General features: G+C 44.8%; 1 protein-coding gene across 2 annotated transcripts in view; it reads left to right on the top strand.

Annotated features, from left to right (window-relative positions):
* SCARB2 (scavenger receptor class B member 2) overlaps nucleotides 1–15,182 on the top strand; it is a 52,536-nt gene that overhangs the window by 9,793 nt on the left and 27,561 nt on the right. For both annotated transcript variants that reach the window (XM_053254853.1, XM_053254852.1), the window contains exon 2: nucleotides 10,876–11,033. In XM_053254853.1, coding sequence (XP_053110828.1) covers nucleotides 10,876–11,033 — 158 coding nt within the window. The remainder of the gene's footprint in view (nucleotides 1–10,875; nucleotides 11,034–15,182) is intronic.

The raw sequence follows: 15,182 nt of genomic DNA, 5'->3' as shown, positions 1-15,182 counted from the left end.
TCCTGTATATACTGTGTTTTGGTTATATGCTGATTTTCTGCTGTTGTGATATAGAATAAAATAAAAGTTTAAAATATGATTACCTGGGTTCCTAGACCCTGTTTGCTGCCATCTAGTTTCACTTTAAGTTACCCAAATTATATGATGATTCATATTTGGGGGCGAGCGTTATTCTCAGAGAATTGAATCTGAGATCATTAAGGTCCATGAAATGATCTATTGTTGAAACTAAGCAGGCTTGTCCTTGATTGGCTGACTTAGCAGCAGAGGGAGACAGCTTGAGATCCTTGGTGGAAGATTTGGGGTACAGTTGTGATGGATCGCAAAGCATGTTTTATGCTGAAAGACAGGATATAAAAATAAAAGAATAATTTCCCTTATGGTTTGATAATTGAAATTATAAATCTCAATGGTCTTTAAAAACAAAACCCAGAATTATATAGTGTATGCAAATATATGGGACCAAATCCTAACAGCTGCTTTTCCAAGGATAGAGGGGGATTTGAAGCAGAGAAGACAGGAGGCTTAACCTGTGGCTTCTCTTTTCCAGATCCCGCCACCCCAAACTAGTTTCCTTCGACAGCATTGGAAATGTTCATTTGCCACATCAAATACACATTGGAGTCCAGTGATGAAAGAGCAGCTGGGAAGCTCAATTTGTAGTGGGAAACTGTTAGGCAGAAGAAAAATTAGGCATCCTCTCCCTTTCCCCAACTGCTTTTTCTTATGAAAAGCAGTTGCCAGGCTTGTGTGGCATATGCATGCACGGAATATTCCACCCTTGCTCTCTCAGCTACCCAAACATCACCGGTCTAGAAATAGCATTGGGTATTGATTTGCTAAGATAAGGAGAGTTGAAGCATAGCTGCAGTTTTTGATAGTCTATGATAACTTGGTGCTGCTGAGCATGGCATGCGTTCCAAAGCTGATTCTGAAGCCTATTTTGGATATCCTGGAGCCCGATCATCAAACCATGGTCTCGTGTGCACCTCCCTCTGCTTCCTCCTCCATTTCAGGCCTACCACAGGCCTTGACCTATTTTCTTTGACTCTAGGAGCAAGCCAGAAATGGACACTTGACAGAATTACCGGACTTAGTGACAGACATTGTAGCGGGGAGGTGAATGGGCTTCTCTTTATCCTCTTGACAGGTATCATACTTGGAATAGAAACTTGGCTGTCTAGAACAAATAAAGATTTCATTAAATAACTCTGAATATCTTGTTCTAGGCACACAGTTACATTGTCAAACCCTGGCCTACATGTTCCTTCCCTTGCATCCATGGTTTGAGATGTTTATTTGTCATAATGTTAGCTGCCCAAAAAACAATTTGTTATGGGGCAGCTAATAAAGTAGTTATGTGCAGATTGGACAAATGATGGTTACTGTTAACCATGAAATCCTTTGAAACCAGGCACTGAAACCCTGGTTTGAAAGGGATCTGCAAACCATGGTTTGGAGCCATGGTTTGGAGACAGTTCTGATTAGTAGTTTGCTCATTTTGAGTGCCCAAAACCCCTAAGTTGTAGCAAACTGTGGATGAGAGGGGGAAGAGAAGAGAAGTGTAGGAGCATGCAAGCTATGGGGTGTTCTTGATCATACAGCTGTGATTTGGGAGTCGGTGCACCATGAGGTCTGAACTGGGTCATAGTGAGAGAGTCTCCAACGCTGTAAATTTTGCTTGAATAGTAGATTTGAACAGTAAATAAGGTGTTAATTTTTTGCTTTGCAGTTGGTTTAATGCTTAATACAACTCCCAGTTTTAATAACTTGGGATATTTGTTCCCAACAAACTAGATTGATACAGTACATTTATACAGTATCCTTGGGGTACTGTTTACCCCCCGCCCCACCTCAACTTAGCATTATTGAGAAAAGTGAGACTTTGAGCTCTTACTAGTACAGAAAATATATCGTGTGTTCAGCCACTATGTTCCTTTCCTGCAAAAAACTGGAAAAAACAGATTCTGGTCTAAGCATCTAGAGACAAAAAGAGTGATCACATGACTACAACAGCATTTTGTAGGATCTGTTTGACGCCTAGCATTATAAATGCATAATATTTTCAGTTTCCATGCAATGCAGTAGAGATTGGCAATATCCTTATTAGTATAAACTGCCATTTTGAACAATATTGTGAACGGGGTGGATGAAACCACAGCACCCGTAGCTGCATTAAGGTTGGGCTTGATTTGGAACATGGGGTTGCAGAACACCGAACATGAAGTTTTATTATTTTTTCCCCTTTCTCAAATAGGGTACTATTCACTCCAATTTCTTCTGAGGGCCAGAGCTGAAAAAACTTGATGATTAAAAGATAATTAAAATTGGATTTTAAAATTTTAATTTGGATTTTAATTTTAAAAAATTCATTAAAAAAGAACCTAGGTCAAAGATAACATAATGAATGTTAATCATAGCTTCTAATTATATTCTGTGAACATGTTAACAGCAGTATATGGGGGTGAAAGATCAGATCTGATGAACCCTGTTCTGCAGGTGGTATACATAGAGTACACACACAGTCAATCCCTTCCCTCCCCCCCACCCCGTGCAAAGACATTAGGCCCATTCACACATTATGTTCAACACTCGCATGAGTATACAGTATACTACACAGGTACAGATCTGTACACGGGTGTAGTCATTCACATGTTTTGCTGAATGTAGGTACAGAAGTACACTTCTTATCTGTACCATGCATTTGAAGGGCCTGTATCCAGGTTCACTTTTTAAATGAATACAGGTACAGTCATTCACATAAACATGTGTACAACTGTACAGACATCTGAATGTCTGAATTGGGCTAAAGAAGGCCAATGAATGATAGAGGATTTTGAGGGATAGATTAGATCTGAGCAAGGAGGAAAAGTCTGTCTGGATATAAATGCAAAGGATCTGGGAGGGGAAGAGAAAGTGAAACCAACAGTGAACAAGTACATATTCATGAAGTGCTGAGGAAATGTTTTCCAAGCGTATCTTCTATTGCAGAAGGGAAACACCTATCAAGGCAGCAGGCCGTAAGAGACACCCCATTTGGGAATATGTTATTGAAGTCTCTGTGCCTGTGGATAAGACGGGCATGTGTGCAAAATGCAAACAGTGCAATAAAGAAATGCAAGGCCTGGTTGCCCAAATGAAACAGTGTTATGAGATGTATGTACCTACTATAGTGTGTACCTACCTTCTAAAAATTAAACCTAAATCTATCCCTGAATATGTATTAAGGTATGTTAGTCAACAAGAATGTACCTTTATTAGAAAATGACGATTAAATAGAACCTTCCTTCGTGATTTAAACATTAAAATTGAGTCCTTCAGTGAAGTGATTTAAATCATGATTTAAATTAATTTGATTTAAAGCAAATCTACCCTGGTGAGGGTTAAATCCCTTCCCTGTGAATAAAACCACTCAGAACACAGCTGCTGCAGGATCCTAAGAAGCAGAATGTTTGTCTTGCTGAATTCCACTCAGCCTCATTACATGCTGATGGGGAGGGAATATGAGTGAAGCAGCTATTCCTGTCCACCAAACTCGGGAACTACATGGTCTAGGAAGTTCAGGAAGGATAGATATCATCTGATGATATTTTCTGAAGAGCTTACTGATTTAAAAGTGTAGAGGGGCATTTTGAAAATATTGGAAGCGTTCTGATCTGCATTTCTGAAAAGGGATAAATGGAGTTGATGCTTTTGGGAAGAGAGAAGGGAAATATGAGGGGTATGCTCAGAAAGCAAAATATTGCCGAGAAGTTTGGATAAAGAATTAGAACAAACACTTAGAATGTTGGGTACACTGTGTTTGGTTTGATAGGCACATGCATGAACAGCTACAGTGAAACATTCACTAATGGTTGACTAGCAATATTTAAAATCAAAGGAGTTTTGCATTTAATTTAGATAGAAAGGGGCTCAGTGGGATATAACAAAAAAAGTAGGGACGCAATAAATTATGTCTGTTATAACTATTAGACATGAGAGAGTTAAATGGGACCTCTGTATACAGAGACAGTCTATCTCTAAATAACAAATTCTGGAGACAAATAACAAGGGAAGACTAATGCCTAAATGCCCCTCTTATGACTTTGAGAGGCATCTGGCGAGTCTCATGGGGATAAGATTGTTGAATTAGGTAGACTTTGGTCAAGGCAGTTCCTAAATTCTGAAGGTTTGGAATCAGCTGTGCAAATAACTGCACAAACATTTTTGCTAAGTTACCATCTTGTGTATACCTAACTTAGAATGTTTCCATCCCCCAAGGGCAGGGGTCTGTCACTCTGGCTCAGAGCATAGATTACCTGCAACACACATCTTCAGATGGTGAAAGGGGTTGGGTGAATGGGGAGCAGTCTCCAGTCTGACTGTTTCTAGTGCACCTGGGCTAAGAAGAACCCTAGTGTGAGAGATCACTAGCCTCCTACCAAATAGTGGTGATTGCTAAGGAGCTCTTCTGGGAAGGAGTTCTAAACCTGAGAGGCTGCAGCCAAAAAGGCCTTGTTTCTAGTCCTCTGTTAGAACTTAAGAAAAGCCCTGCTGATCAGGCCCAAGGCCTATCTAGTCCAGCATCCTGTTTCATTCAGTGGCCCACCCAATGCCCCTGGGAAAACAACAGACGAGAGGTGAGGGCATGCCCTCTCTCCTGCTGTTGCTTCCCTGCAACTGTTATTTAGAGACATCTTGCCTCTGAGGCTGGAGGTGGCCTATAGCTGCCAGACTAGTAGCCATTGATAGACCTGTCCTCCATGAGTTTGTCTAAAACTCTTTTAAAACCATCCAAACTAGTGGCCATCACCCCATTCCCTGGCAGAGAATTCCATAGATGTACTTCCTTTTGTTGGTCCTAAATTTCCTGGCCTTCTGTTTCATGGGATGACCCCTGGTGTTGTGAGAGAGGGAGAGATTTCTTTCTGTGTCCACTCACTCTCCTACATGCATAATTGTATACCCCTCTACCATGTCTCCCTGTAGTTTGCTCTTTTCCAAAGTAAAGAGCCCCAGATGCTATAGCCTTGCCTCATAAGGAAAGTGCTTCAGGCCCCTGATCATCTTGGTTGCCCTCTTCTGCATCTTTTCCAGTTCTACAATGTCCTCCTTAAGACACAGTGTCGGCATCATTGGGCAACTGGCAAGGGGTCTGTGCCCTTAAAAGGGCCCCCTGCTGCTCTCTGAGACCACCTTTGTGCCCATAGCCATTGAGAGGTGGTGGGGTGAGTGATTTGTGAGGTGTCCCATGATATGGCCCTAAAATCTGGAACCAGCCCTGGGTGAGGGCTGAAAGAGGAGCAAATGCTTATCAATGTGCCCTGTACCGATAGAGAGGATTGTGTAAAAAATACAGTTGTATGCTATGAATGTTTCCAAATGATTTGGGAGAAACATCCTCACATAGCCGAGATGACTCCCACTAAGATCAGTGGAGCTACTCATAAATAAATATGTATAGCTGTACCTTTTTAGTAAAGAACTCCTCAAACCTGGAAGGTTCATCAAAAGCATATATCTAAACTATCTTTGCTGCATGGATCCCATCACCAGCTATATTATGTTGACTTTGACACGTCAAGAGTTCTCAAGCTTGGCTTTTAGCCATTGTGGCTGGGGGTGATGGGATCTGTAGTCCAAAAACAGCTGGGGACCCAAGCAGTGTTCCCTCTAAGAAGGATTCCCAGTTGTTGTTGACTACAACTCCCATAATCCCTAAGCAAAAGCCACTGCAGCTAGGGATTCTGGGAGTTGTACTCAACCATATCTGGGAATCCCTCTTAGAGGAAACAGTGGACCCAAGGTTGAGAACCCCTGAAATATAGCATCCCCTTGAAATATATTGCAGCTTCACACCCAACTTTATCCTCTCAAAGGCCAGGGACGAATGCAGGGAGTGGTTTTTTCATTCGCAAACTTCCACATGCATACAATTTCCACCCGAAATACGCAGCTGGTAGTTGGAAGTGAAATACTCTGGCCCTATCTGGCACTACGCTCTTGTACTAATGTGGGAGATGACAGATTATAGTCATCCCTCGGTAAATATTTACCAACTGCTGTTTTAAGTATCCGCAAATGAAATATTGTGACTGGTCTTGCCAACCTGAGTATCTGCAGTTGGTGAGATATTTTAGTGTTTTGGGGTGGTTTTTTTTAGTGATTTTGGGGCTTCAGAGGTTCAATCTGCTCATTCCTCCTGGTGACCCTTGACGATATTAAGGGATTTTTGCCGATTTTTTTTAAAAAAAGCATTTTTCCTTTTACTTGGGGATGTTTTTGATTGCGTTTCCCCTAACACCCCTGTTTCCCATTCATTTCAGTGCCTTGCCAACTGCGAATTTGCCAACCACAGGGTTTTGCTGGAACGGGGATGTGGTGATAATGGCCACTAGCTTGGATGGCTTTAAAAGGGGCTTAGACAGATTCATGGAGGACAGGTCTATCAGTGGCTGCTAGTCTTGATGGCTCCAGGTTCAGAGGCGAGATGCCTCTGAATACCAGTTGCAGGTGAGCAACGGCAGGAGAGAGGGCATGCCCTCACCTCTTGTCTGTGGGCTTCTCAGAGTCATCTGGTGGGTCACTGTGGGAAATGGGGTGCTGGATCCTGCAGGGCTGTTCTTAAGATGTAACCAGGAAGAGGAGGAGCAACAAGTTCCCTCCCTGACATCAGAGAGATTCCTGCTTGCAACCTTGGAGAAGCCGCTGCCAGTTTGGGTAGACAGTACTGAGCTAGATAGACCAATGGTTTGACTCAGTATATGGCAACTTCCTTTGTTCCTCACTCAGCCCCGCCTTGCTTGCTGACTTCCCCTCTACTCACATTTGTCCATTGCCTGCTTGAGCCAGATGGACACAGCCAAGGAAGAAGTGAACAAGCAAGACAGGGGCAAGCAAGGCAGCAAGTCTGCCCTGCCCCGCCCCATGGAGCAAGGGGCATTGCTAGTGGCAAGTGATCTATGCCCTCCCACCCCAATGGAGCAGAGAGCATTTTGGTTCCTCAGTTTTGGGGCTGGTTCCTATAGCCAAAGGAAATGTGCTGAGGCATGCAGTATAAATTTGGGGGTAGTCCCCCGCCCCCCCCCCCAAGCTCTAGCACCTGTCTTGTGCTGCACCTTTAACATGCTTGGTGCATCTCCAGAAGTAAATTGAAAGATTGAAGGTGATCTACCAGCTCTCCTCCCTAGATCTAAGGAGGACTACAACTTATCCATTTCATATTTCACTTCTGGGTTATCCAGAGCATCTCCAAAGCATGCATACATACATACAAATATTTATATACTGCTTTTCGACTAAAGTTCCCAAAGTGGTTTACACAGAGAAAACAATAATAAAGTAATAAGATGGATCCCTGTCCCTAAAGGGCTCACAGTCTAAAAAGAAGCAAAGTAGACACCAGCAGTGCTGGGGCTAGATAGGGCCAGTTGCTCTTCCCGTGCTAAATATAAGAGAATCGCCATTTTGAAAGGTGCCTCTTTGCTCAGTGTGACAAGGAGAGCCCTGGCCCTGCTCTTGGGCTTGGAATTGTGGGGAGGGACATCGTGCTGTGCTATGGAGGAGCTCCAAGCCTTTGAAAATTCAGTAAGACTGCGAGGGACTGTCTTCTCCCCCTGCCCCGCCCCCCCAGCTGGAACCAAGCTCACCATGGCAAGCAAATCGGTGGTGTCCTGGTCATGAGAACTCATTTTACAATTGAGGTATTGAGGGCGAGAGATGGTGGTTTATCCAGAGTCAACCAGTGGGCCCCTGATTTAGATGAGATTCGCACATTGTCCAGTATTTGTATCCTGCCTTTCCTCCAAGGAACTCTGGAAGTCAAGATTATTACAGGGGTTATCTGATGTGTAACCTCACAGCTATCTTGTGAGGTAGGTTAGGTCAAGAAATAGGAACTTGCCTAAGGCAGTCGGTTTTAGGGCCAAGCGAGGACTGGAGTCCCGTTCAAAGTGCTCTGTTGACTGCACTACATGGGCTCTTTGAACCAAGTTTGTGCTCTTCCAACTAATGCTCTTTGGCTCCTAATGCTGCAGTCCTATGCACATTTACTTGGCCCATCGAACTCAGGTAAGTGGGACTTAGCCACCTAATGGCGCAGCAGGGAAATGACTTAATTAGCAAGCTAGAGGTTGCTGGTTCAAATCCCCGCTGGTATGTTTCCCAGACTATGGGAATCACCTATATCGGGCAGCAGCAATATAGGAAGATGCTGAAAGCCATAGTCTCATACTGTGTGGGAGATGGCAATGGTAAACCCCTCCTGTATTCTACCAAAGACAGCCACAGGGCTCTGTGGTCGCCAGGAGTTGACACCGACTCGACAGCACACTTTACTTTTAAGTGACACTTACCTGAGTAAATATCCACAGGATTGGGCTATATTCCTGCTCTTTAGCAGCTGCAGTCCACTTTCATATACCATGAAATGTTCCAGAATCAGTGATGGGCATGCCAAATCAAGAGGCAGTTTTTCCTCAAGTGCCTTTAAAAAATATTTTTGTTTTATTTCTCAGCCTCTTGGATGCACACTGGTGATACTTATGAGGTGTTTCCAAGCATGATGAACCGCTCCTTCAGTAAGGTGTGTGTTCTGTGGGCGAAAGCTGTCAAACCTGACCTGTCAGCCACATTTGGCTTTCTGCAAGGCTGGGTTCCCTGGTGCTTATCTTTGTGCGAATCACCTTCTCTTTTGCATTCACATGGTCCTGCTCTGTGCAGGATCAAACAGCGTATATAATGCAGCCCTCGTGTGCCAGATTCAGATACCAAATGAAGAGCACCTTTGTTCACCTCTGTCTCCTCAGTCTCTTGCTGCTAACTGCATGACATTGTCTGCTGCCCTTTCCTCTGTCTTGTTAGGAAAGGTTTGTGGGGTTTTTTTTTGCAGTGTGGCCTCAGAGTCTGCTAGAAAGAGTGTGCAAACAGATGACAGAGTGGGCTGGTAGCCTGGAGACAAGAGGGCTTATCTTGATCTTGCGCACTAGAAGAGTCAAAGCCTGGGCCGTGATCCACATCATGGCATAAGCTTTTGTGGACCAGAGCCCACTGAGTCATTTATTTCTAACTAAGCACAGAGATGCTTTTCAAAGTGGTGATTCTCTTGTATTGTGCAAGGGAAGAGCAGCTGGCTCTGTTCAACCCCAGCACAGCATTGCAGAGTTGCCAGAACCTAAGGGGTATACTCGTGGGTCAAATGGGCCGTAAGCCAGAATTTGGCTTTTTTTAAAGCCAAATCTGGCCACCAAGCATTCCTGTAGTGCAGGCCTGCTTAACTTTGCCCCCAGTTGTTTTTGGACTGCAACTCCCATAATCCCTAGCCAGAGTGGCCAATAGCAAGGGATTGTGGGAGTTGTAGGCCGGCATCTGCAGGAGGGCTGAAGTTGTGCAGCCCTGCTGTAGTGGTGGTTGTTGGTCTTGTAGTTCTTCTTAGACTGTGAGCCTTTTGAGGATGGGGAACCACTTTATTGTTGTTTTTCAATGTATACCACTTTGAGAACATTTTAGGAGAAAAGTGGTACATAAAATTTTAATAATTTCAAAAACTTGTTTTAATAACTATTTTATTCTATTTTTATTATGTCCTGTATTTTAATTGGTGACTCTTAAATTTTGTACTCCGCCTAGAGATGTACATATCAGGCGGTATAAAAATATGATAAATAAATAAATAAATAAATAAAGCCCTGCCCCAGGGCCTATTGGATTGCTTTTAAAGAGACCCTTAAGACACACCTGTTTTCTCAGGCTTTTAATTACAACTAATTTTAAACTGTTGCATTGTTTTTATCCTGTGAATTTTTTTAATTGTTTCACTCTGTGAATTGTGTTTGTTCTGTGAAAATGTTTTGTCTTATTTTATATATTGTAACTTGGATTGTGTACACCACCTAGAGATGTATATATCAGGCGGTATATATACGATAAATAGTTGTACTGTGTTTACCTGAATCCAAGACTAGGTTCTCCCCCCCCCCCCAAGTTTTTTGATATTAGAAATCAGGAGGTCATCTTAAATTCAGAGTCCCCTTCCTTTTGAGTAAATGCAGGTATAAGTGTAGTTAACCTACTTTTTAAGGGAGTTGACTTTTTGATTTGGGTAAATATGGCAATGGTAGTAGACGTGTACAAAAGTTTCTGCTCCTGGCGTCTTCATTATGCTACAACCATCCAAATATGTTGGAGAGAAAGAAAGAGAGGTAAAAAAGGAGGGGGGACTCTCGCCTCCCCCCCCCCCGGAAGCCAGCTGCTGCTACACCCCATCCCGCCGCTGCCAGCCTTTTAGAGGACAAAAGGAGAGAACTTTCCCCACATCCGGTCACTCCCCTCCCTGCAGCAGCTGCTGCTGCTGCCCTGCCTTTAAAAAAAAGCAAAGGAGGGGGATTTTCCTTTCACGCCCCCCACCCCGCGACTATTGCCACCGCCGCAGCTTTAAAAAAAGAAGTAGTAAAAGAGGCAGGAGTGGGACTTTCCTCTTGCCCCTTGCTGCTTCCGCAGAGGCACAGCAAAATTTGAGGAGACGCCACTCCTCAATTTTTGCCGCCATAGGCAGGTGCCGCCTCTGCCTCTGCGCTAATCTGCTGCTGCCTGCTGCCAAGCCAGCTGAACGCTGGACCTTGCACATCCCTAGTACCTACCACACAACCCACAGAAGAAATGGGCAAGCAGGCGATTTTAAACAAACTTCTATGCTTTCCCCCAAAGCTGTCCAGGAACAACTGTATCGTGTGATTCTGTTGCATCTGTTCTTCTTTGAAATACATTCTTATTCTGAGTCCACTGTGGAGGTGTGTCCTTCAGACTGAGAGCCTCTGGGACAGGGCGGTGAATTCTCAATCTGGGTGGTACTGTAGAAATGGTATGTGAATAGAATTTTTTTTACTTTTTGTTTTTTAGGAGACTGTGTTAAGAAACGGCACAGACATTTTCAAAGTATGGGAGGAACCTCCGCCACCCATCTATATTCAGTTCTATTTTTTTAACTTGACCAACCCTTTAGAAGTGCTTGAAGGTGAGACACCTATAATGAAGCAAGCTGGACCATACACTTACAGGTATTTCATTTGTTTCATTCAAAGTACAAACTGTAGTTAGGGATCTGGAAGATGGGATGGTGGGGTGGGAAGCAACAATTATAGTGGTGTGAAAATGTCATGACTTTGTTTTTACACAGTGGCACCCTTTGGACCAGACTTCTGATCTGACATCTGGTCAGATGTCAGGGGGCCCCCGGGTGGTGGTTGTGCCCCCGGCCTGTGCTGTGCCGCCTGTAGCAGCCCACCCCCCTGCCCGCCCATCAATCGTACATTCTTGTGGTGGGGGGGGGGCTGAGGGCTGAGTGCAGCTGGGTCTGCACCCCCTGCCTGTGCCTCCGCAGTCAGTGATGCACATGATGTCACATATGGCACGCACATTGCACAAGGAGGGAGACTGAGTCACGCAGAGGGGGAGAGAGAGACACACATGCAGAAGGAGCAGGGGGGAGGAGAGAGACATACACATGGGGGCGGGGGAAGCCTTTAGGTTCAGGCTCCAAAATTACCTAGGTGCTCCTCTGTTTGCATAAAGTAAGTTGGTGAGTAGAAGCTGCAGCTGAGTGGAAGAGTTTTTGCTTTGCATACAGAAGATCTCAGGTTCAATCCCAGGAATCTCTAGGTAGGGCTTGGAAACCTCCTGTGTGAAACCCGGCTGAGCACTGTTCCCTCTAACAGGGATTCCCAGATGTTTTTGATGACAACTCCCAGAATCCTCAGCTATAATGGCTTTTGCTTGGGGATTCTGGGAGTTGTAGTCAACATCTGAGAATCCCTGTTGGAGGGAACACTGCTTCTGAGTTGCTGCCAGGTAGTATAGAGGATATTGTGCTAGAAGGATGGACCAATGATCTGACTTGGTATAAAGCAGTTTCATATGAGTAAGGGATAGATCGTAGGGTTGGGATTCATAGAAGGAAAGCTTGGTGCAAAAATAGGGTAGAGAGTGTGCAGGAATACCTGGGGAAATATCGGAAGGCAGAAGGTGGTCTGAGCAGGACTCCCAGTCATCGGGAACAGGGCAGGACAATACAACACATGCAGGCACCATGGCCTGCAGTTCAGGCACCTGCTCCCTGTGCCACCAGACCCAATATTCTGGTTCAGCCAAGTTCAATCCATGGTATTTCCTTTTAATGGTCTTGTATGGCAAGCCTGGGAACATAGGAGACCATGTTCCCAAAAGACCATAGGAACATAGAAAGCTGCCTTATACCACGTCAGACCATTGGTCTAACTGGCTTAGTATCGTCTACTCTGACTGGCAGTGGCTCTCCAGGGTTTCAGGCAACACTCTTTTCCCAGCTATACCTGGAGCCAAGGACTGAACCTGGGACCTTCTGCGTGCAAATGAGATGCTCTACCACTGAGCTACAGAGTTCCATTCCTTCTCTGCCCGAGACCCTGCCAAGTTGCTGTTAATCTGAGTAGACAGCACTGAGCTAGGTGACCCAGTAGTCTGACTGGGAAGCAGCTCCCTATATTCAGTGCAGATTCAACATGATGTTGCAACAGGGTGTGAGTCGGGCATAGAAGTGTGGGTGCCTCTTGCAGTTGTAAAAGCCTTGAGTTTCCTGAACGAGTTTCTAAAGAGGTGGCAAGCTACTTTTTTATAGACTTGTCTCCTCTCGCCCCCACTCCACCCCAGGTCTTTTTTGTATGGCAATTTCACAACTCTGCATTTCCAAACCTCTACTGGTTCTTGCCTGTGCTCTCATTTGGTGGTTTCTCATTTTGATTTATCAAGACAGAATTAGATTGCTTTGTCTCTGGGCCGAAGAGGTTGGACACCCAAGGTCCCCTTTGCTTAACAAGCTGGTCAGCTGTATACTTCCTCTCATGCACAAAAGGAAATAATAAAACTCCTTGTCAAGGAAAGCTGAATTCTGCAACTTCTAGACATTATGCAAATCAAGCATACGAGGAAAGCTGGTCTTGCAGTAGTAAGCATGGATTGTCCCCTAAGCAGGGTCTCCTTGGTTTGCATTTGGATGGGAGACTACACGTGAGTGCTGTAAGATAGTCCCCTTAGGGGATGGCAGCATAGCTCAGTGGGAGAACATCTGCCTGCCGACAGAAGGTCCCAGGTTCAATCCCTGGTAGCATCTCCAGGAAGGGCTGGGAGAGACTCCTGCCTGAAACCTTGGAGAGCTGCTGCCAGTCAGTGTAGAAAATACCAGCCTAGATGGGCCAATGACTTGACTCTGTATAAGGCAGTTTCCTAGGTTCCTAAGTACTTTTCCATGTATTTGGTTGTTTTGCATAATTTCTCCTGCCTTTGCTAGTCAGGGCTGGGTGAAGTTCCAGTGCAGGATACTGAAGCTTTCTGGTACAAAAGTGTATCTTTCTAATTTACTACAGTAGTTGTTGTGCTTTTACCTTTCTCTTTATTCCTCAGATTTGAGGTCATTCTTTGTCTGATATTATTTTCATCCAAAAAAGCTTTCCCCTCCATTATGCATTCATTATTTTTGTATGTGTTAATTATTGCATATTTTCTGTTTAACTGTTCTGCTTTATCTTGCTTTGGGGGGAAATGTGCTTAATAAAGTTCATGTTACTGAAAATGAAATAAAAGAAAAAGACACTCTAAGCCCCCTCCTCAAAATTTAGCCCCTGACATTCCACTAGGCATTGTCCCCCACATTTAAAACCTACATCTGTAGCCTTAAAAGCTAGAAATTTGATTTTGTGTTTTCCCTATTGAAAGAGGAGATTCTCCAGAAAAGGAATTCTTTGTTCAGTTCAAGTGGCTTTCCACTGGTATATCACACCTGAAAGATTAAACAGAAGTGCTAGAAACAAATATTTGTTAATATTGTAAATGTCAGTAAGATAATGAAGCATATCTTTTTGTCTTTTGGAGTTGTCAGTTAAAGTGTATGGGACTTAAGTTACTGAGTGTCCAGACAGGTGCTCCTCTAGTCCCCCTCACTGAGCCCAGTAGAGCTTGTCAGAGTTTTACGACCTCAGAGTGAGGCTTCACTCTCTTCCTCCTCTGATTCTCTGGTTGTTGAGGATACCTATGTCTGCCCCTCTCCTGGGTGCCCCACTCTCCCAGCTAGCCCTCATCCCTGGCCAGCCCCTTATATAATTCCTCACAGGCTACACACTTCCCACCCCCTTGCGTTGGGCCACTACCCTTCTTTATTTTGATTATCCCCTCAACCCATACAGCTGCTGCCCGAGTCTTCTCCCCGTTTCCCTCCTCCTTTTCTGGCCCCCACCCCATGGGAGGTGCATTGATGACATCACTTCCGTGTGCCTCCCTCACAGCCCTTTCCGGGCGGTCGCTCCGCCTCCACCCTCTCCGTGGCTGGAGCTCCCACCTGTTGCTACCTGTCCAGGTTCTCAGGGACTCAGCCCTAACTCAGCAGCGGGCCAGGTTTCCCCTGCCTTTGACCTCCCCCGCCTCCTTGGAGCATACCGCGGCTCCATCCTCGGAGGTAAGGATGGCTGGCGGGGCCGGACACTGAGGTTATACGAACAAGTAACGATTGTTAACGGTACATTACTAATGCATGTTTACTCAGAAATACGTCACTGTGTTCAGTAGGGCTTAAAGATAAAGGTGTGCCGTCAAGTCGATGTCGATTCCTGGCGACCTCAGAGCCCTGTGGTTGTCTTTGGTAGAATATAGGAGGGGTTTACCATTGTCATTTCCCACATAGTAGGAGTTGATGCCTTTCAGCATCTTCCTGTATCGCTGCTGCCCAATATAGTTTCCCATGGTCTGGGGAACATACCAGCAGGGATTTGAACTGGCAACCTTCAACCTTAATCAGGTCATTTCCCTGCTGCACTATTAGGTGGAACATAAGAACCTGCCATATACTGAGTCAGACCATAGGTCCATCTAGCTCAGTATTGTCTTCACAAACTGGCAGCGGCTTCTCCAAGGTTGCAGGCAGGAATCTCTCTCAGCCCTATCTTGGAGATGCCAGGGAGGGAACTTGATACCTTCTGCTCTTCCCAGAGCTGCTCCATCCCTTAAGGGGAATATCTTACAGTGCTCACACTTCTAGTCTCCCATTCTTATGCAACCAAGGTGGACCCTGCTTAGCTAAGGGGACAAGTCATGCTTGCTACCTAGACCAGCTATCCTCTCTTACTCTCCAATAAATGTGTTCAGAATTTCAACCTGGATGTTCTTGAGGTGAAAAGCTCCCT

Source organism: Hemicordylus capensis, chromosome 5 (genome assembly GCF_027244095.1).
Source record: "Hemicordylus capensis ecotype Gifberg chromosome 5, rHemCap1.1.pri, whole genome shotgun sequence".
In the NCBI taxonomy this organism is placed as follows: Eukaryota; Metazoa; Chordata; class Lepidosauria; order Squamata; family Cordylidae; genus Hemicordylus; species Hemicordylus capensis.
Note: the sequence above shows the minus strand (reverse complement) of the source record. Positions and strands in the feature narration are given on the sequence as shown.